Below are 22185 nucleotides of genomic sequence, written 5' to 3' on the forward strand. Positions count from 1 at the left end.
TTCAATTTTTTTGGTTGTTTTTATTTTTTTTCATTAAAGTCCATTGATCGTCACAAAAACCCAGGAAATGCAACTAAGGAGAAAACAAATGTCCAACCGAGATCTAAGAACCCAGAGCTACGAAGGAGACGTGGCACTGGACTGCTGGGTGTGCACAAGAGGGCAGGAGGGGCGAACTCCACGGGGCATGGCCGCTGACCGTGGGAGACACAGGAGGGAGGCCAGGCAGCCAGCCAGGTGGTTATGTTAATCGCTGCACGATGACAGCATTGAGCAGGTTAGCTTCCTTCAGGGTCTGGTTCTCGTCAGCCAGCTCTTTGTTCGGGAAGGTGGTTATGAGGACAAAGCTGGTGGCGGCCATGGCCGGCCGGGCATCCACGATGAAGAGTCGGATGTCGCTGATCCTGTGGGAGTAGGGAAGATGGGGAGCGGTCAGCAATGCCCTTCTCTGCTGTCCACAGCCCCTGTCCTGTGGAAGGCTCCACACCTTCCCCATAGAGCTGCCAAAGCTACCTGGAAGTATACAGGACCATGTCTCTCCCCTGCCGAAAGCCCTTCACTATTGCTCCTGTTTCACCTGGGATAAATGCTAACACCTCACTGTGGTCCCAAGGACTCTTTCCTCTTGTCTTCTCCCACCTTTTAGCTCATCAGTCCATACTCCCTTCCCACATTTGGGTCCTTCTCTACAGAGGCTCTGCCTGCTCCCCTTCCCGTGATCCTGATCATGCCTCGGCTCAAATGCCACCTCCTGAGGGCAGCCCTCCTCAGCTCCTGGCCTCTGTGCCCCGACCTTCCTCCCACAGTACTGATCAAGGTTGTGAGTAAACACTCCTGGGATGATCCGATTACTGTCGTCTCCTGTATCCCATGAATTCTGCAAGGGCAGAAAATGTGTCTCTTGTATGTCACAGGAGGCACTCAGACTATTTGTCAGAAAAATTAGTGAAGGTTCACAACTCCTCAGTGCCAGGAATCCCTTCTGCAGACACTGCTTGTCTCCTGAAGCAGGTGATTGCACGAAGATGAAATCACCTGGAAACAAAGCCCTCTTCCCCGCAGCACTCAAACAGAAGTTTCCTTCTGCCCCAAACCCCTAAAATCTATGCAAACCTACATCTAAGGGCCTGGATGTGCAAGGTGCAGCCTAAGACTTTAAGCAAATCCAGCCCTTTCACCCAGCCAAGCCCTCTGCATGGGCTGCCCACCCTCAGATTGGGCAGCAGTGTGCTGGGGTTAATAGCTCAGGTCAGTGGGATGGGTCTCACCTTTAAATACCAAGCACCTGAGTGTAACGAAGGGTCCTAATGAAAAAGGGTTGAACAAGCCTCCAGATGCTCCTGGCTCACACCTAGGGCTTGTTTCACACCTTTACCCCACAGGTGAACGCAGTTAGTACTCTAGGATCGTCAAACCATCCCTTGGCCCCACATGTAGGTTCTGGCTTAGTTGGCCCAGAGGAAATTTAGACACCTGTGTTCTAGAGAAAGACACTGCCAAATGTATTTACTGCCAACAGTCCTCCAGTGCCTCCCCTACTACTCTCTTCATTCTGCCGTGCCTCTGTTTCCCCATCTTTAAAATGAGGGAGGCAGCGTTTCCCTGATCCAGCCCAGATGATCTGAGACAGTAAAGCAGGCATTCCCAGAATTCTCGACAGCCAGACCTAGAAGAGACCTTGCTGGGCTGGTGGGTCTCAGAGGCCACTTGGGGGGAGGGAGGTGGAGGAAGCAGGTGAGTGGGATGCTGGCACTGCACCCCTAACCCCTCCATCAACCACGGCCGTTCTAATTTTCTCTCTTCTATACTTGGGCTTTAGCATGACACTTCCTTTGAATACAGTGGCATGGCTAAAGGGCCCCGAGGAATGTAATCGCCTGATTTTACAGATGAGGAATGAGGTCCACTGGAGGGAAGTGAGAGGCGCTGGCCACACTGGGGAAGAGTAGGGGCCAGAACCTAAGGCTTCAGACTTGCAGTCCGTCCCACCCCACCCCCTCCTTCAGGGAAAGCGTGGAGGGCCAGCTGGTGTTTAGGAGGAAGAACGGCTCCCTACTCCCCACACACCTGCAGCAGTCTGGGACACTCTAGAACGAACTCGGGCAGAAAGCATGAGGTACCTGTGGCTGTGGTTAAATTTCTGCACCAGCCTCCCTCCGTCAGCAAGCCGTATTTGGATATTTGTGGTAGGCTCTGACTCGTTGATTAAGATGGAAGAGCTGGCTTTGGCTTCATTCTCTGCCTGTTGGGCTGGAGAGCTGGTACTCAACACCTGGGGAGCAGTACTGAGGAGAGAGGATCACATTAGGACATGAGCAGATACAAGGCCCCTAAGCTGGAAGGGACACCCTTCTGGATTTATACTGAGCATGGTGCTGCTGATACAGTGATCCAGACAGAATTGCTGCCCTCATGGAACTTCCAGGTCCAGCAGAATTTACCTGAAACCTTGCCTGGTAAGTTATTGCTAGCTCCCTCACTCCTGGGGTAACCTTGGGCAAGTTACTTAACCTTCTTCCACCTCAGTGTCTTCACCTGAACAAGGCCTTGAGGGGAGAAAAGCAGGACAGCCTGGGCCAGGAGAGACAAAGTCATGAGGCTGGACGACCCAAGAGACCAGGGTGAGTTTCAGTCTCAATGGAGTGGCAGAGGGGAGCACTCCAAGTCTGCAGCTGAGGCAGTTTGGGGACAGCCGGGCAGGCGACTGGTGGGATGTAAGGGAAGCAATCCAGGTGCTTTCTCTGTGATGGGATTTTAAGGCCTGCATCCCCTAGTGCACCTCAAGTGTGTCTTGCACCCATGTGTCAACTCTGCGCAGGGGCAGGGGGCAGTGGGGCAACCAAGTGCCACACAACAAAGGGATCAATCATACAATGAACAGGACATGGTGTCTGCCCCCGTGCTTAGGGCTCAGATCTTTGAGACTCGGGTTTGAATTCACCCACTAGCTGTGTAGCCTTGGGCAAGTTACTCAAGTACCCTTAGTTTCAACAAAGGTGGTAACGAGATTTTTAACAAGGGTTAAGGCCACAGGCCTTGCTCAGTTTTTGTGATGATTAAAGGGGATAATTACATGAAGCATTCAGGGTGGCTGACAAAGGTAAAATGCATATAAACTCCCAGTTCTCCACAACTGTTTGGAGCCTCCTTCTCGCCTCTAAACCACCTGTCCACCTCACTGTTAGCTTTTCTCTGAGCAAATAACCTGGCCTAGACCTTTGCAAAGAATAGAGGCCATTAGATGGGATTTGCTCGCTTCCCCTCAAAGCCTCTAATTAAATCAGTTCCTATACCTTGCCCTTCCCTTCACAGCCCAAAGAACGGTACTCATAGCAAATCCAACTGAAAGTGTGTTCCACAGGACCCTAGTCCCTTGAGCTATCTCCAGGAAGGTTTAGGAAATGCCACGTATTCTACCAGCAGCATCAGAGGCCACTAGCGCATTAAAGGTCTTGAGAGATAGTGCAGTTATCTTATTTAACCACCGGCCAGCCCTTTTTCAATGTTACACTTGTTAACTTCCTGCAGAAAGAGTATCCCTGGAACTCAGTTTGTGAAATATTGCCCTGGAGCATATAATTAACCAAGAGTGACTGAAAAGTGAACTTACTCTTTTATGGGCATATGAAAAATATGGGCTTAGAGAATTACAAAGTAGAGCCCAGGGAAGAATGCTGGCCACACTTACTAGCTACTAGAGGAGCTGATTCTGTGCTTCAGCCTCACAGCACGTGCAGTTCACACATGGGCTGGGACACACAGATAAATGACACCACTACAGGCCTCAAGAGTTGCTTGGACATAGTGAAAAGTTAAATGTTACCCCTGTAAATGCCTAAGACCTACTATAGCTTGTTCTTAACTGGAGAGTTGATCTAATGCCTGTGAAACTAATGAACAGAACAAGGTAATAGCCAATTACTATCATTCTTCAAAGTCCTGCCCCGCTTATATTTGCCTGAATTCTGGTCCATAATCAACTGGAGATGCTACTGGCTACCCATGGGCTAGAAGTGGAAGGTCACCTGAGGCACTCCCAGCCTGTGCTGCTCTCAAGGAGGATGGGGAGCAGAGGAGGTCTCCCTCAATACTAGACCTCATGATTCTTCAAACAACAAGAGCAAGACACTCAGCGAGCGTCCAGAGTAGAGTTCCACGCTGCTCAATTCACCGCGTGGGACAGCCACGCACATCCGTTCAAAGGAGCTGGCCTCTGCCTGGTCTTCCTGCGAACTGTCAACACTTGGGCTACTGCTCTCAAGGTGTGGCTGGCCATCCGCAGCAGTGAGGGCATTTTACCCACAGGCAGGAAAGGCCAGAGCAGATGTCTGTAACAAAAGGTGTTTCTTTGGTTTCTCCCTGCAAACATCATAACGAGTTATGGGGAAACTAAGTCTCACGCCGATCCAGAACCTGAATCACCTGAACGTTCCTTGCCTTCATAGTGGGAACAAACTGGCATCTGGCACTTCCCTGCCACAATTACAAATCCATCTCCTTCACAAAAATGACCACTACACAAGGCAGCGGAGCAGCCACAGCTCACCTCCAGCGGCAGTGACCCCCACCCCCAAGTGCACTCTGGTGTCTACAACTCAAAATCAAATAAATGCAGTCTTTCCCAAACTCAGTTTAGCTCCCAACCCAGACAAACTAACGTAAAACCTAGAACAAAATAAACTTAATACAACTGAAAGAATTTTCTCAAAATCTTTGAATTGAGACAACCTATTCATTCACTTTAAAGTATTTCACCAGATAATCGAGAGAGAAAACCAAGACTAACTGATTTTTGAGGCAAACCTGAAAAAATTTTCTTAAATTTTTAGCACCTGATCATTCTGGTAGATAACAGGACAATGGAAAACACAACAACATTTATGGAAAAAACTGAAGCAGCTGTCCACCTGATTTAGACTGAGAAGCCAAAATCCCATTTCACTTAGCTATATAAAGCTGTGGGGGTTTTTTCCAGCTCAGTTTTCATAAAAAGCCAGAACTGAAATAAAATGCAAGTGAAACTGGCAATGAACATTTATTTTGTTGACAAACATTATGCCCGATTATCAAGCTCTATCTCAGCTTGTGCTCATCTTGTACTTATTCCCATCCTGCTAAAATAGACTTCCTTAAAAATATTTTCAGTTTTTGAGATGTGGGGTCTGGCACACATAATATAGTTAGACTATCCAATAGTAGCAGCATTTCCTGTTAGTATTATGAAATCAAAACCAAACTGCATGGTGTTGAGTTCTGAGCCCTCCCTTATAACTAGTGGTGAGGGTAAAAATTTTACAACATCTTAAAAATATGAAGCCCTTTCGCGTCAACAATTTTATTTCTAGCCCAGGATTAAGGAATATTCAAAGATTCAAATACAGAGATATTCACCACAATATTGTCCATAACACTGGCAGCTGCCTAGACATTTAACAGCAGGGACTGGTTAAATTACAGCACATCCATGGGCTAGAAAATTATGTAAGCATTAGAAACAAAAGTGCAGAAATACATTTGCTGATATACTTCACTGATTAGGACAAAAGCAGGTGAGAAAACAGCTTGTTTGCAAACACACACGTTATGTAAGTGAACAAGAGTAGAAAGAGATACTCCCCAGATACTAACTGGACACTTCTGGGTATTAGGTTTGGGATAGTTTTTAATTCTTTATCTGTGCTATTTTTTTTTTTTTAAAGATGAACATGTTTTACTTTAATAATAAAAGAAAAGAAATTATCAGATGTTCCTTAAAGTTTACCACAACTGACAGGGAAGCTCACTCTGAGAACAGCCATCCTGGGCTAGCTCACAGCCTCCAATGTAGTAAATGAAATGATAGCAGGGCTGACAGAACTGTTCTGGTCCTGGTAAATCTTATGTCTTGAGCTCTGACCCTTGCTCCTGATGAGGCATGATTGCTGACAGGGAGGTAGGGGATTCCAGGATAGAGCCAACCAGAAGCTCACAGGGCACAGCTGCTGGTAGACCAAGCTCTGACCCCTACAGATGGTGGTGAGGTGAGCAAAGGCAGTAGCTACCTTGAGAACTGCCGGATCTAGGTGACAGAGGGTGTCTTGCTGTGCAGGAGTATGGCAAGGAATGTCAATCAGAAGACCTGGGTTCCAGTCCTGGCTCTACCACACACTGGTCATGTGCTCAAGGACAAGCCACTAAAGTTCAGGAGCCTCAGCTTTCCCTCTGCAAAGTAAGGATTGTATTGGCAAGGAGGGTCACTATGGCCATGGCCAAAGCTAATGGGCTCTGAAAGAAGGCAGCCTACCTACAGGCTGGCCCTATGGGTCTGGTGGAAGAACTCTGCCTATCAGGGATAACAGTGACTATTAACCAATCAGATCCCACCAGAGGGTTTGAATGCGAGATCGAGAATGTCTATTGGCAAAGTATATGGAAGTGAGAAGACAAGGCAGTGGCAGAGGACGCAAGGTGGAAAAGTCATAGGAAGTGACAGAATGTCAGGAAAGGCCAAAGAAATACAGATAAGAGCAGGTGAGCTGCCATAATGGTGGAACACCAGCCTGCACAGCAGGCACAATGTCCTTGAGTGTCCCTGGATCCTGAGTTACGCTACTGTGAGGCCTGGCTGGGTAGGAGAGTACAAAATTCCTTATTCCCCCTGGAATCCCCATTTCAGCCTTAAGCTATCAAAGACATACATCTTCCCTGAACACCCTAGACTACTGAGTCAAAGCAGCAATTATGTTACACTTTTTATTTACACTGACTGCTCACTATGGAGCAGAGCTCTATGTGTATCAGCTCATTTACTCCTTGCAACATTAATCCTAGGAGGTATGAACTCTTATTAGTCCAAATTTATTTTTTGACTTGTTTTTAATTTTTTTTTTAGAGACAGAGTCTCACTCTTTCACCCAGGCTGGAGTATAGTGGCACAATCACAGCTGTGAACTCCTGGGCTCAAGTGATCCTCCTGCCTCAGCCTCTTGAGTAGCTGGGACTACGGGTGCATGCCACCATACCCGGCTATTTTTTTTTACTCTTTGTAGAGACAGGATCTCGCTATTGTGCCCAGGGTAGTTTCAAACTCCTGGACTCAAGTGATCCTCTTGCCTTGGCCTCCCAAAGTGCTGGGATTATAGGTGTGAGCCATTGTGCCTGGCCATTAGTCCCAATTTATAGTTGAGGCAAATAAGCCTATGCAGTCCAAGGTCACACAGCTAGAAAGCAAAGAATCAGAGATATAAACTCAGGCCTATTAACTCCAAAGCCCATGTTCTCCACACTCTTCCTCCCATAAAAATCAAATTTGAAGTACTTTGTAAACAGTAAAGACCTAACCAAAGTAAACTATACACAAGGTCTGCCAGGTCTGGCAGGTGTGACAGACATAGTCCGGCTCCCACCTGTGCCACTCCTTACCTGCCCAGTTTCTGACCCTCGCCAGTGAAGGCTTTGAAGGCTCCCTTGGGTTTCACAAAGTCCTCATCCCGATGGTCCTCCATGTCCAAATTCACCTGCCCACCATGAGCTAACCTCCGCAGCTCTGCTGGCACCTCCCTGCAGGAGAAAAGGCCATGCTGGGGTCCACAGGGAGAAGATGGAAGTGACAGTGATGGGGCCGAGGGGAGATGAAACCTCTCAGCCCCAGTGGTGGAAATCGATGGGCCTCTGCAGGGACCCGGCTACTCTAGTGGCTACTAATCTGCCTCCGCCTTCTCTCTTGCCTGCTCAGTCACAGCAGACACCTATTTCTTATTTGGCCACTTGGCTCTGTCCCAGGCCCAAAGGGGAAAAATGGACACACAAGGTTTTTAGAGCAGATTCATGAAAATATATACCTTAACTGTGCTAAATCTGCTTCAAAAAATTTGTTTCTCAAATAATAAACATCCTGCCTCTTCCTTTCCCATCTGCTATCTCGTTCACTGATTCGGGACCTGGAGGAGGGATTTTCTGCTCACCCTCTACGGATAGACTCCAGAAACTGGGCATTGGATGGGTCTTGGTAGCTTCTGAGTTCGCCATTGTCCAGGCTGAATCCACTCTTCCAGAGCTTTAATACTACATGAACCTGTGATGACAGGAGGTAAGCGTTTAATACATTGTCTGGAACCTGGCAAGCACACCACCTTGAACATGCAAATTATTGTGTTTTTATTATTTCACTGTGTTGGTATTATTAAAACACACAGACACATAAATATACATGTGCATTCAAAGGGAAATCAATCAACAAGCAAACCGAATAAGCATTAACCCGGAATAGGAAGGAGGTATAGCACAGGTTAAGAGCGTGTGCTTTGTTTTAAGGAAACCTGGGTTTGTGTCTTGACTTTGCCACTAGCTTGGTAGCTCCGAGTAGGTGACTCAGTCAAAGCTGTGGCTTCCTTATCTGTAGTGCTACTAGTGTGCTTGGTATGTAGCTAGTGTGCAACCAAACTGGCATGGCAAATCTACTCGCAGATTATTTTGCAGTCATTAAAAATGATATCTACAATTTCTTTTAACAACAGTTCCCCACACATATTCGTAGGTAAGGATTTAGAAGGGTAAAAACCAGTGTATTAGCAGCTGCTGCCTTAAGTAGATAGGATTTTTATTTTCTCCTTTATTTTATTTTATTTTAATTTTTTTCTCTTTTTTTCTTCCTTATCTTCCCAGCTCTTCCATGGAAGATTTTTATTTTCTCATTGCTTTTGTCTTAAAATAAAAACAATGATTTAAAATATATATTATAGAAATTGATGGTCTCAAGGCTACCAGAAAATGTTTGTGATATAATATGAAATAAAGATTCAAAATTGTCTATATAGCATTATTACACTTATAAGGGAGACCCTATGTACAGGAAAAAAAGTACTGGATGATAATTAGGGAAACAAAAAAAAGCTGCATTTCAGGCTTTCAGTGGTGGTGTGAAGACCAAGCTTTTCAGCCATCCCCACACCACCAGAGAGCACCAGGTGCACTGTTCCTCTACCTGAGATCCATGGAATGTTTAGAAAACTTCATTTGTCCACCCCTTTCTCCCACCCTTTCTCACCAGAACCCCTCACCCAGGCAGATGAGAGCTGCCTTTGATTTTCCCATAAGCACCATTTCTGTAGGCTTCCCTTTCAGAGGCTGCCAGTTCACACACAATATGTAATCATTCCCATCTAAAAAAATGGCAGAACAAACAGTCTGCAAGTTTCCCTCGTGGGATGGTAGATACACACTCACATCTTGGCTGGAATGCTGCCTCCTTTCTCCTGCCACATAGGCAGATTCTTCCTCTGGTGCTGCCCCAAGGCGGTAGCCACCTCCTGCAAATGGCTATAAAGGACAAATTCATAAACATTTGGGAGGTTTAGTCAATGGTCGGGGGGTTATTCAGATACAATGAGTATATCTTAGGTAAGCGAGAAGAAAGAGTTTGATAGAGTTCCTGATCAAGCTTGTTAACAACTAGACACACTTTCTCTGGGTGTCAAACTCTGTGCTAGGTAGTATGCTAAATGAATTAAGTGGCCAGGATTGGCGTGAAAGCTGGAAGGTGCAGGGGTGCGGGGGGTGTGGAGTGGTATGTGGCTTAAGGGAACAGCTACAACTAAGCTCCAGTTAACTTAACCATGGCCATGTAGGAATTTGGTACAGGATAATATCAAAGATTTTATGATTTTCCCAAAGAAAAGAAAAACCCAGATTTTATATAAAACAGGTGACTATTAATTCAATTACAACAAAATAAAGCAAAACACCAAGTACATCAAATTGGATAGGCCAAATAAAACATGTTTGTAGGACTTGATCCAGACCATAGGTCACAGGTTTAAAAACTTTTTCCCAAATCTTGATTTCATGTTTAAAGGGTAAGAGAAACTATACTAGTGTCCTGTACAGGAGGCCAAGCAAGCAAATGGAACAAAAAAATAAAATCAGTCACTACTGGGGTGAAGGCCTCCTTCCCAGCTCTAGAACTTGAGTCCTACAGGCACAGACAACGCCCCTTATGCTCACTCTCGGTTTACTGGTCTCTCCAGGGCTCTTGGTCACTCGCTCCACAGCTACAGCTCCATGCTCCTTGGCACCTTTAAAGAGATCATCCACCAGCTCGTTGGGACTTTTCTTCCTGGGAGGGCCAACAATCTGCTGTCCACTTCTCTCTGAGCCCCCAGCATAAAACCTGCATAGAAAATGTACCTCTAACACCAAATGCACTTCAAAAACATGAATAGAGCATGCAACAGGTTCTGGGCTAAATGCTCGGCACACAACGCCTGTCTTTAGAGAACTTACTGGCTAGTTGGGGACACATGTAAGGAGGCAGGCGGGTACAATGCAGTGTGAGCAGCAAGAGAAGTAAGGGGTTTCTGGGAACGCTGAACTGGGAATGCCGGCCAAGGCTTCCTAGAAGAGCGTCTTCGGGGCTGAGTCTTGAGGACAGGTTTAGCAGGTGAACAATTTGGGGAAGGGCATTCCAGGCATGCACAACAGCGTGTCAACTCAGGAGAGTCCCAGCTGGGAATTATCCATCTGGTGGCCAGCACCTCTCCAGGAGACAGTGACTACAGTCGTGGTCAGAAGCAGCTACAACTAGTAACTCTGGATTAATGGCGGCAGTGGTGTGGTTAGTACAAGCAGATGGGTTCCAGTCCTAGTTCTGCCACTGTGTGATCCTGGGCAAGTCAATGCACTGCTCTGTAACTCACTTTCCTTGTTGTTGAAATGGAAGGGAAGGACCACATGCCCTACCTACCTGCTCCTTAAGTCAGGGTCGTGAGGTTCAAATCAGCAGATGTATGCAAAAGAACAAGCACAGAGTAATGCACACATGTAAGATGGTGATACAGCACCAAGAGCTCCCCCAAGCCTCACCTCACCTTGCCATTCATGTGAGATACGCTGCAGGCCCTGAAGAGAGGGTACTGGACAGGGAAGCTCCAGTCTCAAACACAAGCCTCAAGACACCACGAAGGGCTTTGCAATGAGCCAGGCACAGCTTGAGATTAACTTAGTACTCTTTTTTACCTAGGTCTGAAAACCAACTGTCATGTAGCCTGGCCAACTGTCTTCTCCTCATTCCCATTCACAGTTAGGTATCAACAGCATGTCCTCGAGTGGGAAAAATTGAGAACCTATAGACATTAGTCTCAGCCCTCTATTTCCTGACATTTACCAGGGAATGTGAGGCAGAGCCACAGGCCCTGGCAAGAACGAGAATACCAGTGTCCTTTCAGGTCTGAAATGCCAAAGAGCCAAGGGAGTAATAGGGATGTGAAATACAAGAAGGTCACTGCCTGGAGGATGTGCTGGGCAGGAGAAGGAGGTAGTCATTTAGGAGCTAGGTATCCATAGACTTGATGGCACTGCCTGTCACTCAAGAACTGTAAAACCCGAAATTAACATACATTGCTGCATCTGAGTGTATCTAAAAGGCGGTTTCAGAGGGAGTGTGAAGGTCACAATACAGATGAAAACAGAGAACAGAACACATATAATTTCTCAGCTCACTTCCCAAAGACTGACCATGATGAAGTAACTGCATTCGCATAATGGTTATTCTACAGCGTTCCTCAGGAATGTTTGACAGACCAAGGCAGATCCCATGGAGAACCAAAACCCATGAAATGAGGCTGCAGCCAGCTCATTCTTGTTCATGCCAGGTAGATGAAGTTCTGCTCAATGGACTGTAAGGTCTTTATTAAGGGATCTCAAAGCCTTGGCCTAAGAACTAGGAGTTTGTGATCAAGAGCCTTAAAAATATTCATGCTCTTGACTTGGTATTTCTATTTCTAAAAACTATTCTAAGAAAATAATCTAAAATGTGGCCAAAGATTAATACACAAAGATGTTCACAGTACTGATATTTACAGTAGTAAAAAACTGGAAACAACATAAATGTTGGCTATCCCATATGATGGACTATTATTATAGCCATTGACTGAAAATGCTCATAAAGAATTTTAATGACATAAAGAAGTGTTTGAGATGCAGCATTGATCCAACAAGAGCAAGAAACAAAATTATCTGAACTTCACAATGTAAAAATATAAAACAAAGCATATTTGTATACTGAACAAGAACTGAATGGAAATATGCCAAAATATTAACCAGTTACCAAAGAGTAGATAAGTGTTATACTTATTACACTAGTCTGTATTTTCCACAATGGACATTTTTATTGTAACATTTCTAAAGGTTAAAAACAAACAGTAGATGTGAGTGTGTATTGAGGGAATATACATGTGTATTATTGTGTTTATTACATGATGTATTGTTTTTTAAATTAAAAAGAAAAAGCTGGAAAGAAATACACCAAAAAAATTGATACCTAGTCACATCCTGGTTGTGATATGATGAATGAACTTTTTCCTTCTTTTTAAATTTTTTAACTGCAAATTGGCAATTTATAAGTGTATATATGGGGAACAAAGTGATGTTATGATTTATGAATATGGTGTAGAGTAATTAAATCAAGCTACTTAGCCATCACCTCAAATACATTTTTTGTAGAGAGAACATCTGAAATTTACTCTTCACAATTGTGAAATGTACATACTCTATTATTAACTATATCCATCATGCTTTGCAATAGACCTCGCACACACACACACAAAACCACATTCCTCCTATTTGAGATTTTTGTACCCTTGACCATCCTCTCCCCATTACCTCCACCCCCTGCCTCTGTAACCACATTCTACTTCTATGAATTCCATTCTTTTAGATTCTACATGTAAGTGAGAACATAAGGTATTTTTTTTCCTATGCCTGGCTTAGGAATGACGTTCTTAGTATGACATTCTTCAAGTCTATCCACGTTGTTGCAAATCACAGAATTTCCTTCTTTTCAAAGGCTAAATAGTATTCCATTGTGTGTATATACCACATTTTCTTTATCCATTCATCTGTTGATAAGACACTTAGGTTGACTCCATAACTTAGCTATTGTGCATAGTGCTGCAATGAGCATGAAAGTGCAGACATTTCTTTGACAAACTGATTTCAAATCTTTTGGGTAAATGTCCAGAAGTGGGACTGTTAGATCCTTTTTTCCTTCTTAACAATGTGTTTCCTTCCTCTAGTATTCCTCAATAAATACACATTATTTTAATAATTAGAAAAAAAACAACAAACCCAGAATGTAACAAAAGAAAAAAAATAGTAACAGGGGACTGGGATCACTTCTAAACTCCAGGGAGTAAGAGACTGTTCCTAGGATATAACCCACCTAGACCAGCCTGCAGTAGTAACAGCTAGCAGTAACTGAGCATGTTCTAGGTGATTTACACTGCACATTACTGTGGACTTTCGTCTGGACTGTGCACGCTCCCCCCACCCACCTGCCCATCAAATACTCACCTCTGGCCTTCCTCCTCCTCCTCGTCCTCATCTTGATCATGAATGAGGTCTCTGAAGGATGTCACCCTATTATCACTGGAGACACAGAAAGGAGCAAAATGATCTCAGGGAGAGTTAAAGAAAGGTAACCCCCACCATCAGCTACCAAGGAGTTGAGGACGCTGAACTTTTTTTTTTTTTTTGGTAAAGCACGAGGAGGATATATGTGGAAAAAGGTTAACCCCCTATTTTACATGTAAAATAATGTCGCATTTATTTCTTCAAGGTTACACAGGGCTGAGAATAAATGAGAAAATGCTATTATGAGTTAAAATGAAATCCAATTTAAGCTGTCCTGACAGAGGTTTGGGGGGATACAGGGTCTGTAGTACTTTAAAAACTTACTACTGGATAGGTACTTTCATCATTTAACTTTTAAATACTGAAGGAATGCCTTTGTGCCAGGCACTGAATTGGATACTAGGTCTATAAAGATAATCAGACACAATTCTTACCCTTGAGTTACTTAATGGCTAATGGCACAGATGGGCCAGGAAACCATCCCCTAAATGCTGTGCAATAGGGACAGTGACAGAGGAAAGGATACGGGGCCACATAAGCACAGAGCCTCTTGTTCTGGTGGGGAGAGTAGGGAGGAATGGAGGAACATAGAGAAAAGCTTCCCAGAAAAATGCGATATTTGGACCATGTGCCAAAGAACTGGTGGACAGTCAGGTGGCTAAACGGTAATGGGGTTGGTAGGGAAAGGAGATTGGTACAGTATTAGAGGAAGGTAGCATACACAAACTGTGACACGTTAAAGGACAAACAGTCAACAAGCAGAAATGAAATGTATATGTGGGTGATAGCAACTGGGGAGAGAAAGCTCCTGTCTGCTTCTGCTATAGGTTAGTCAATTAAAAATATTTATTAATATTTAGAAAAAAAGCAGTGTTGTGTGGGGTGGGCACACCTAAAATGAGTGTGACATGGGTTAACTCCCTCCTCTGACATTATCTTCCACTGTCATTTTTTTCCTAGTTTAGATGTGTCCTCAAGGAACAAGCTAAGTTTTTCAAGGATCATGAGACACAAGTTTTATAAAGATAAAAAAAAAATTCTACATTTCTTAGGGGAAAAAAGTAGCTTCCCTATAATATGGGGGGAAGAGGGTAACACAGGTTTAGTGAAGCTAGCCAGAGAGGAGGAGCTGTTTACTGGGAAAAAAGCTCCAGCTCAGTCTTGAAGACTTATTTCAAGGAGACAATCAGGGAACAGAAGAGGCTTTGAGGTTCCATCAACTACAAATAAGAGGACAAAGACCAATCGACATAGCAAACATACCCCTGTGTGAGTTAGCAGCTGACGGCAGCCTCCTTGGACATTATCTGATGCTCAATATGACATGGTTCAAAATGAGCCCTGTAATGAGATCTGTACTAGTGCCCAGAGACACTTATTCCACTCACTCTCACCTTCCATAGATACATAGCCCAGTTTCTTCAAATAACTGGGCTAGGATGAGTGTTCACGGGGGGAAAAAAAAATCATCTATCTCTCCACTGTTAAGTACTTTCAAATATACACCGGTACACTTGCTTGAGCAAACTACTTCCACTGGTTATGGGTTTCTTTCTCCAAACATTCTTATACCCAGATTCTGATGGTATCTGACACAGATTCTGGCATCCATGTACCTGATTCCAACCTCAACTCTGCCTCCCACCCCTGGGATCTTGGGCATGCTATTTAAATTCTCTGAGCCTTCAATTTTTCCCATGTAAATGGAAACAATCATAGCACCAACCTTATGGGCTTTCTGCGTACAGATGGGTACTGAGGCATGTAAAGCCCTTTGTATGGTGTGGACACTTAAGTGCTACTCTTGAATAGTGGTTCTCCAAGTGTGGTCATGGACCAGGAGCATCAGCATCACAGTGAACCTGTGAGAAATGCAAATTCTTAGGCCTCACCTTAATCCTCTTGAATCAGAAACTATGGAAGGGGTACCCAGCAATCTGGTTTTAAGGAGGTGTCCACGTAATTTTGGTGCACATTCAAGTTTGAGAACCATTGCTCTGGAGTAACGTTTTGAGTCATATTATGGCATGGATGTTCTGGGGACATTACCAATATCAGAATACTTTGCCCTATGGTCTCCACAAATTGGCAAAATGTCTCAGAAAGTTCAATTGTTTGGTATTAAAACTCTTTATCTCCCAGGCTACCCTGGCACCCTGAAACAGCACAAAAGTCCTTTGTCAGATCACATTTTCTGCTTTTAATCTGGTCATCTTAGCTCTGTGACAGCAGCTCTCCATGATGATGGAAATGCTATATGTGCACTGTCCAACAGGGAAGCCTTTGCCAGGTGTGACTACTGAGTATTCGAAATGTGGTTAGTGCAAATAAATAACAACATTTGTTTTATTTAATTCTAATTAATTTAAGGTAGCTAGTGGCTACCTTATTGGATAGCGTAGTTTTAGAGAATCAGACAATGATGGTCCTTTCTATAATAAGAAAGTACAACTTTTGGCTGGGTATGGTGGCTCATGCCTGTAATCCTAGCACTCTCGGAGGCCAAGGTGGAAGGACTGGTTGAACTCAGGAGTTTAAGACCCCATCTCTACTAAAAATAGAAAAATTAGCCAGAGATCATGGTATATGCCTGTAGTCCCAACTACTTGGGAGAATGAGGCAAGAGGATCACTTGAGCCCAGGAGTTTGAGGCTGCAGTGAGCTATGATGACACCACCGCACTCTACCTGGATGACAGAGTGAGACTCTTTGTCAAAAAAAAGTAAAGAAAAAAAAGAAAAAGTGAACTTTTGTTAGGTGAAAGTGGGAACAAAAGTAAGAAACTAACTTTAACTTCCTGCTTGATCCTGTGTACAGGGGTGGGAGGTGTTGGGCAGGGAGGTAGCACGAGGCAGAAGCAACTTTGGATTTACACAGACTTGGCCTTGAATCTGCCAAACAGCAGCTGTAAGTTACTCAACCTTTCTAAGACTCAGGATCTGACCTGCGAAATGGTGAGCATTCTACCTACTTCTGAAGGTGTTGAGAGGTACAGCACAAGAATACCTGGCAGAGCTAGACAGAGAGAGCTCTTGAAATACTAGCCATCCCACTTTCAGGAACTTACAGTTTACTTAGGGAGGAAAATTAAGTTAAATACCAGGAAAAATGTTCAGAGCAACACAGGAGAAATGTCACCCAGTAGTACATGGCAAAAGAAGTGAATGAATTACACTGGAGTTGTGACTGGAGAGGAGCAGGGATGGAAGTGAACATGAAAGGATGCATGGGATTTGGACAGACAGAAAGCAAGGGAGCAGACACATCCAATCAAGTAAGAGGCTTAAACAAAAGCAGGAGAATAAAAAATAAGGCAGAATTGGGACACCAAAGAAATCAGTTTGGTTGGAACAAAGCATTTAAGAAATGAGTCAAAGAGAGTAAGATTAGGAAGGTAGGTTCAGGGAAAACTCTGGAGGACCTGGAATGTCCACAAGGAAAGGCAGTACATTCTTGTGGCTGAGAGCTAAGACGCTGAATGCAGAAACAGCCCTGCATTTAAATCCTGTTTTACTTGCTCTGTGATCTTGGAAAGATGCCAAGCTTTAGCGTTCTCATCTGTAAAATGAAGATAACAGCAACAGAACTCACCCCACAGGGTTGTTATGGGGACTAAAAAGATGCACATGTAAAGGCTTAACCCAGTGCCCAGCAGCTATTAAGTACTCAATAAACGGCAGCTGTTATTATTGAGGAGTTTTGACTTTCTCCAATAGAAATGGTTAATATATTTATGTCCCACAGCCCTTTGAGAAGCTCATAAAAAGTATGGACTTTCTTGCTAGAAAGATATCTGCCAACATATACATAAACTTTTGCCTGTAATTTCAGGTAATTTATAGACCTCCTCATGTCCATTCCACACATTCTTCCTAAGGTTCAGGGGCTCCATATTAAGAACCCTTGTTGTGGAGTCAAAGGAGGAACATACTGATTGTTGCTCTGAGGCAGCAGTGACCACATGAAAGGTATCTGAGATGATGGTGGGGGATGGGAGAGCCCAGCAGCAGGCTAAGTGTCCTGTGACAGCCAGGTCACAGAAGAAACTCCTCTGAGGTGCTAGCACAACTTTGGCTTCTCCTGAGAACGCAGTCAGCGTTTTCTTCCTGGACAAGGATGACGATGTAACAAACTATGCCCTTCCCATCCCTTGTTCTTTCTTTCTTTTTTTTTTTTTTGAGACATAGTCTTGCTCTGCTCCCCTGGCTAGAGTGCCATGGCATCAGCCTAGCTCACAGCAACCTCAAACTCCGGGCTCAAGCAATCCGCTTGCCTCAGCCTCCCCAAGAGCAGGGACTATAGGTGTATGCCACCATGCCCAGCTAATTTTTTCTATTTTTAGTTGCCCAGCTAATTTCTTTCTAATTTTTAATAGACACAGGGTCTGGTTCTTGCTAAGGCTGGTCTCAAATTCCTGACCTTAAGCAATCCTCCCGCCTCGGCCTCCCAGAGTGCTAGGATTACAGGCGTGAGCCACCATGCCTGGCCCCCACCCCTTTTTCTTGGCTTCACCTAAGCCCAGTACTCAGTCTGAGGCTTAACCAAAGCAACAAGGCAAGCCCTCTTGGCCTGAATGTATGTCCAGTCTTTTACTCACTTCGGTCTTAATGTTAAACTCTATTTCCTTGATTCTTTTACTTTTATGCCTGTTTTTAAAAATACACACTTGTAGAATAGGCAGTGTACACACAACAGGGAAATTAAGAATGGATGCTAAAAATGATAATAATGACAGCAGCTAACACATACTGTGTTCAAAATGCTTTGTAAATATTAACTCATTTAATCTTCCATGTGGTAGGCACTACTGTCCTTCCCATTAGACAGGTGAGGAAAAAGAGGGACTGAAATGTTAAGTTACCTGCCCAAGGTCATAAAGCTCTTAAGTGGGAGAACTGAAATTTGAATGTAGGCAGACAAGCTCCTGGGCCCATGTTAATAAACCACTACCTGGAAAGGACTTAGAGACTGCTGGAGAAGAGAGGAGTAAACATGTGGCTGGCATTGAAGGCTATGTTTCAACTTCTCCCATTCTGTATTTCTGACATGGCAAAACCCCAACATTACCCTGAGGTGGCTGTCAAAGACTCATACAGGAAATCAGCCATCTCTACTGGCTGCTGCAAGAACAGCCCCTACCCTAACAACCATGTTCCTGGCAGTGACATCCTAATGTGCCATTACTGACACCTCACAGGTTAGCACCTGCAAATAACTGAAAGATTATCCTACTACCTACTCCCATCTGGAGATGGGAGTTAGTGGAAGAAGTTAAAGCAGCAATGAGATGTGGGTTTAGTGTTCCTTCTTCAAAGGGATGAAAAGTACCTTAAACCTCAGATGCCCTTGGAGAGAAACATAATCTATTACTTCATAGCAAAGAAACACTATACCTACACTCTGGGGTTGAATTCAAACCCAAATAAAATTATCTGGCTAAAACATATACTAGAGAGAAGAAAACAGGCTAAAGCAGAGAGGGGAGTCACAGTTCAGACACCTTTGCAGGAAGTGCCCCTGCCTGTCTCCTGGAAGACCAGCATTGTCCCACTCTGCAGATCACACCAGTGATGTGCTGTGCTAGCCAGGGAGGCCAATGGGATCACAAAGGTTGGTCCTGTTTCACCCAATAAGATGAGGTCTCCCTAGTCAGTTTGGGAAAGGATAGGTTATATAGGTTTAATTTGTACAGGACTTCCTAATACGGCAATGGGCATCCTAAAATATCAAAAGAGCCTTTCTAAAGTCATCTGACTTACTCTTTTACATCTATAGCACCCCTGAAAGGAAGTCCTTTGACTTCTACTTAAAAACTTCAGAGAGGGAGCAATCATTCCTCACATTTCATAAATAAAAGAGCCTCAAAAATCTTAAAAGAAGGTTCTGTAGTTTCCCCCAGGATTAAACTACAAACTACATTCAGGTAAGAGTCATGCATATATCTACAGGAAATAACTAAGGCTTGCAGGGAATTGCTACCCATCACTCAGTCTAACTTTCTGACTCAACCCCCCTGGTCCACACACACCCAGGTCCAAACCCTTTGTCAAGTCAGAAAATAGCTCCTCATCACTGCTGGAAACACTCATGTAGCAGTAATTGAAGTTGGCCCTTACCTGGGGGCTGTGCCTCTGGACACTGAACTGGGGGTTGCCTGCGAAATGGTCACAATGTCTTCGTCCCCTCCGTCCTCATAAAAGCTCGCTAGCGCGATCTGAAACAGAGAGGTAGTACCTTGGGACCCTTACACAGGCCTTCACCTAACACACATCTCCTCTGAGCACAAAGGAATAAAGACATAGCTCACACTTACTTATATAACCAGGGGTCATAGAAAATCAGACCAACAGGTAAAAGCCCAACTATTAGCTTTCATATTACCTGAAACAAATTCTACTCACTAAGGGAAACAGAAGGAAGGCTGGGTTGGAAGACACTCCTCATTCTCATTTTATGAAGAAATGTGATCTAGTATAAGCAGCACACATTTGTTGAGCACGTATTTATATGCCAGGTTGTTCTGAGCATTGTACATGTGTTAATTCATTTAATCCTCACAGAATTTTATGCTATTAGTACTATTATCATTTCACTTTATAGTTGATACAGAAGCACTAAGTTAAAAAAAAAATTGTCTAAAGTTACACAGTTGGTAAGAAGTGGAACTAGGTTCGATCCCAGGCCGTCTGCTCAGGCCCTCACTCTTAAGCTCTTCCATTATAGCCAGGAGTCAGGAACTATGTCAGTCCAGGTTGCTACTTTTCCTTTCTTTCTGAAGCCATGTCCTAATCTGTGAAGTGGGGACACCCATCCCACCAACCCTGCACACTGGATGAGATGATCCACTAAGATTTATGAAAACTCAGGTCTACACCTACAGAAGGAATATGGGAGTGCTTTGGCCATCCGTCATTGTATATCTCTTACCAACTCAATGGATAGGCATTTACCAATCACTTACTTTGCACAAAGAAATGAAAAAGAGCACTGAGGTCATAAAGATGAAATAGACCTGGCTCCTGTCCTCAAGGTCACGAGCCTCACAGGAGGCAGTGAGCTGTCCTGGGACATAACCAATTGGCTGGGAGGCAGTGTGCTGCCCCAGGACATGCACTGAACTGGCATTCAGGGAGCCTACCTTCCAGTCCTGGCCATCATATGCATGAGTCTCAGTTTCCCCAGCTATACCTTGAGGAGAATGGGACAGATGACCTGTAGACCATTATAGTGTGATTTTAGGTCTTTCAAGCAGAAACTTTTCTGTTTATTTCTGCCCAGCACAGCGACATCACACTGTGTCTGCACAGGTGTGATGCTTTACAAATTCTCTTATGTCTGGGAAGCAATTTGCCTTTGGCACCAGACCCAGTTCAAATCCCAATTGAGATACTTACTGGCTATGTGACCTTGGGCACATCGCTTGCCCTCTGAGCTTCCAATTCCTCATCCATAAAATGGGCTAGTCTTTACCTCACGGTGTCACCAGGATGGTGGTAAGAGCTTGGGCTCTATTTGCTTAGAATTAGAGAGAACTGAGCTCTTAATCCTATCTCTTCTGCTTGGCAGTCAGTGACGCCTTGAGCAAGTTACTTAACCTCCCTAAATCTCGGCAGCAAAATGCTAAGGTTAAATAACATAAAACATGTAAAGCAGTTAGAACAGCACCTGGCTTATGGTAGGTACTCAATAAATATTAGTCATCATCATCATCATCGACCTAAGACGTAGGCTGGCCAAGAACATTTATGCAATTCTTTCTACAGTTAATTACTGAGTGCTTATTATGTGCCAGGTATTGTTCTAGGGCAGACAGTGGGGATTCATCAGTGTACAAAAATCCTTACGTCGTGAAGCTTATCTTGAGTCTTCTTAATTAACCAGCGAGTATTTCGTGAATATTTAGCACATGACAGTGGACTAGAAAGCAATTTCACGAGACTCCCCATTTTACAGATAAATTAACTGAGAAAGGTGAAGAGGCTCCAACCTCGCGCCACCACACCAGTGATAGTTTTCCCCAGCAATCCGATAGGAGGGGGCGTGGGCCAACTCCCGGGCCCGGCTCCTCCCTCCACTGGCCGCCGGGCTTCGGAAATGGAAAGGGTTGACCACCTGGTCCGGAGCGCAGCTTCACCCGAGGGCCGGTCACTCGGACCAGCCCGGCCTCCAGAAGACTCTCGGCGCGGCAGCCACGCCCCCAGACACCCTCTCTTCACGCCGGCTGCGGCAGTGCCCAAAGTCTGGCTGACGCCGTGGGCAAGCGAGACAGAGGGAGAAACTGAGGCACCGCAGAGCAGGCTGGGGCTAGTCCGCGTTCCCCCACTCCCCATCCGAGCCGGCGACGCGTGACAAGCGGACCCAGGACCATGAGGCCTGGGTCGGGCAGCGGCCGGGCGGGGATGACTGTGCGCTTCGGCCGCCGCGGGCTTAGTGCGCTGGACGCCCGCGCTGCGCGGTCCCCGGCCCACCCGATGCAGCCCCGCCTCGCGGTACTACCTGCAGGTCCCAGCCGGCCGACTCAAGGAAGAAGCGGGCCCGGTCCTCCTCGGCGTCTGTCACCGCCACGAACTCCCTCAGCGCCTCCTGTCGCTCCGCCGCCATCTTCGCCCTGTGCGCTGCCAAAACCGCTCCGGCTGCCGCGTTCGGCTGGCTGGTCAATCCGGCCCAGCCGGTGGGAACCCGCCCTCAGGCCCCGCCCCACGCGGTGCCTCACGCAAAGCCCTCCGTGCGGGAAACCCCGCCGCTCCGCGCCCCCTCTAGCGGCCGCAGCGCAGACCGCAGCCTAACCGCGCGGGTGGA

General features: G+C 45.2%; 1 protein-coding gene across 2 annotated transcripts; it reads right to left on the reverse strand.

Moving 5' to 3' along the window:
• Positions 1-22184, reverse strand: NSFL1C (NSFL1 cofactor). 2 transcript variants are annotated; one of them, XM_045529550.1, is made up of 10 exons: positions 21883-22055; positions 19503-19600; positions 13327-13401; positions 10721-10726; positions 9982-10147; positions 9205-9297; positions 7944-8053; positions 7402-7539; positions 2121-2285; positions 1-404 (listed from the first exon to the last, which is right to left on the reverse strand). In XM_045529550.1, exons 1-10 carry the CDS (start codon positions 21985-21987, stop codon positions 242-244), a joined length of 1119 nt encoding a protein of 372 aa, XP_045385506.1. In that variant the 5' UTR covers positions 21988-22055; the 3' UTR covers positions 1-241. The 2 variants fall into 2 exon arrangements, with proteins under 2 accessions (XP_045385506.1, XP_045385507.1); XM_045529551.1 differs by lacking the exon at positions 10721-10726 and having other exon boundaries at positions 21883-22184.
• Between the last annotated feature and the right edge of the window lies 1 nt (position 22185).

This window comes from Lemur catta, chromosome 17 (assembly GCF_020740605.2).
Source record: "Lemur catta isolate mLemCat1 chromosome 17, mLemCat1.pri, whole genome shotgun sequence".
NCBI lineage: Eukaryota > Metazoa > Chordata > Mammalia > Primates > Lemuridae > Lemur > Lemur catta.

Bases quoted from the DNA above. Each gene is read 5' to 3' on its own strand.
- NSFL1C (XM_045529550.1), bottom strand. From the start codon at position 21,987: ATGGCGGCGGAGCGACAGGAGGCGCTGAGGGAGTTCGTGGCGGTGACA. The intron at 19,601-21,882 runs GTAGTACCGCGA...TCTCTGTTTCAG, and splicing joins CGGCCGGCTGGGACCTGCAG to ATCGCGCTAGCGAGCTTTTA. The intron at 405-2,120 runs GTACCTCATGCT...CTACTCCCACAG, and splicing joins AAATTTAACCACAGCCACAG to GATCAGCGACATCCGACTCT.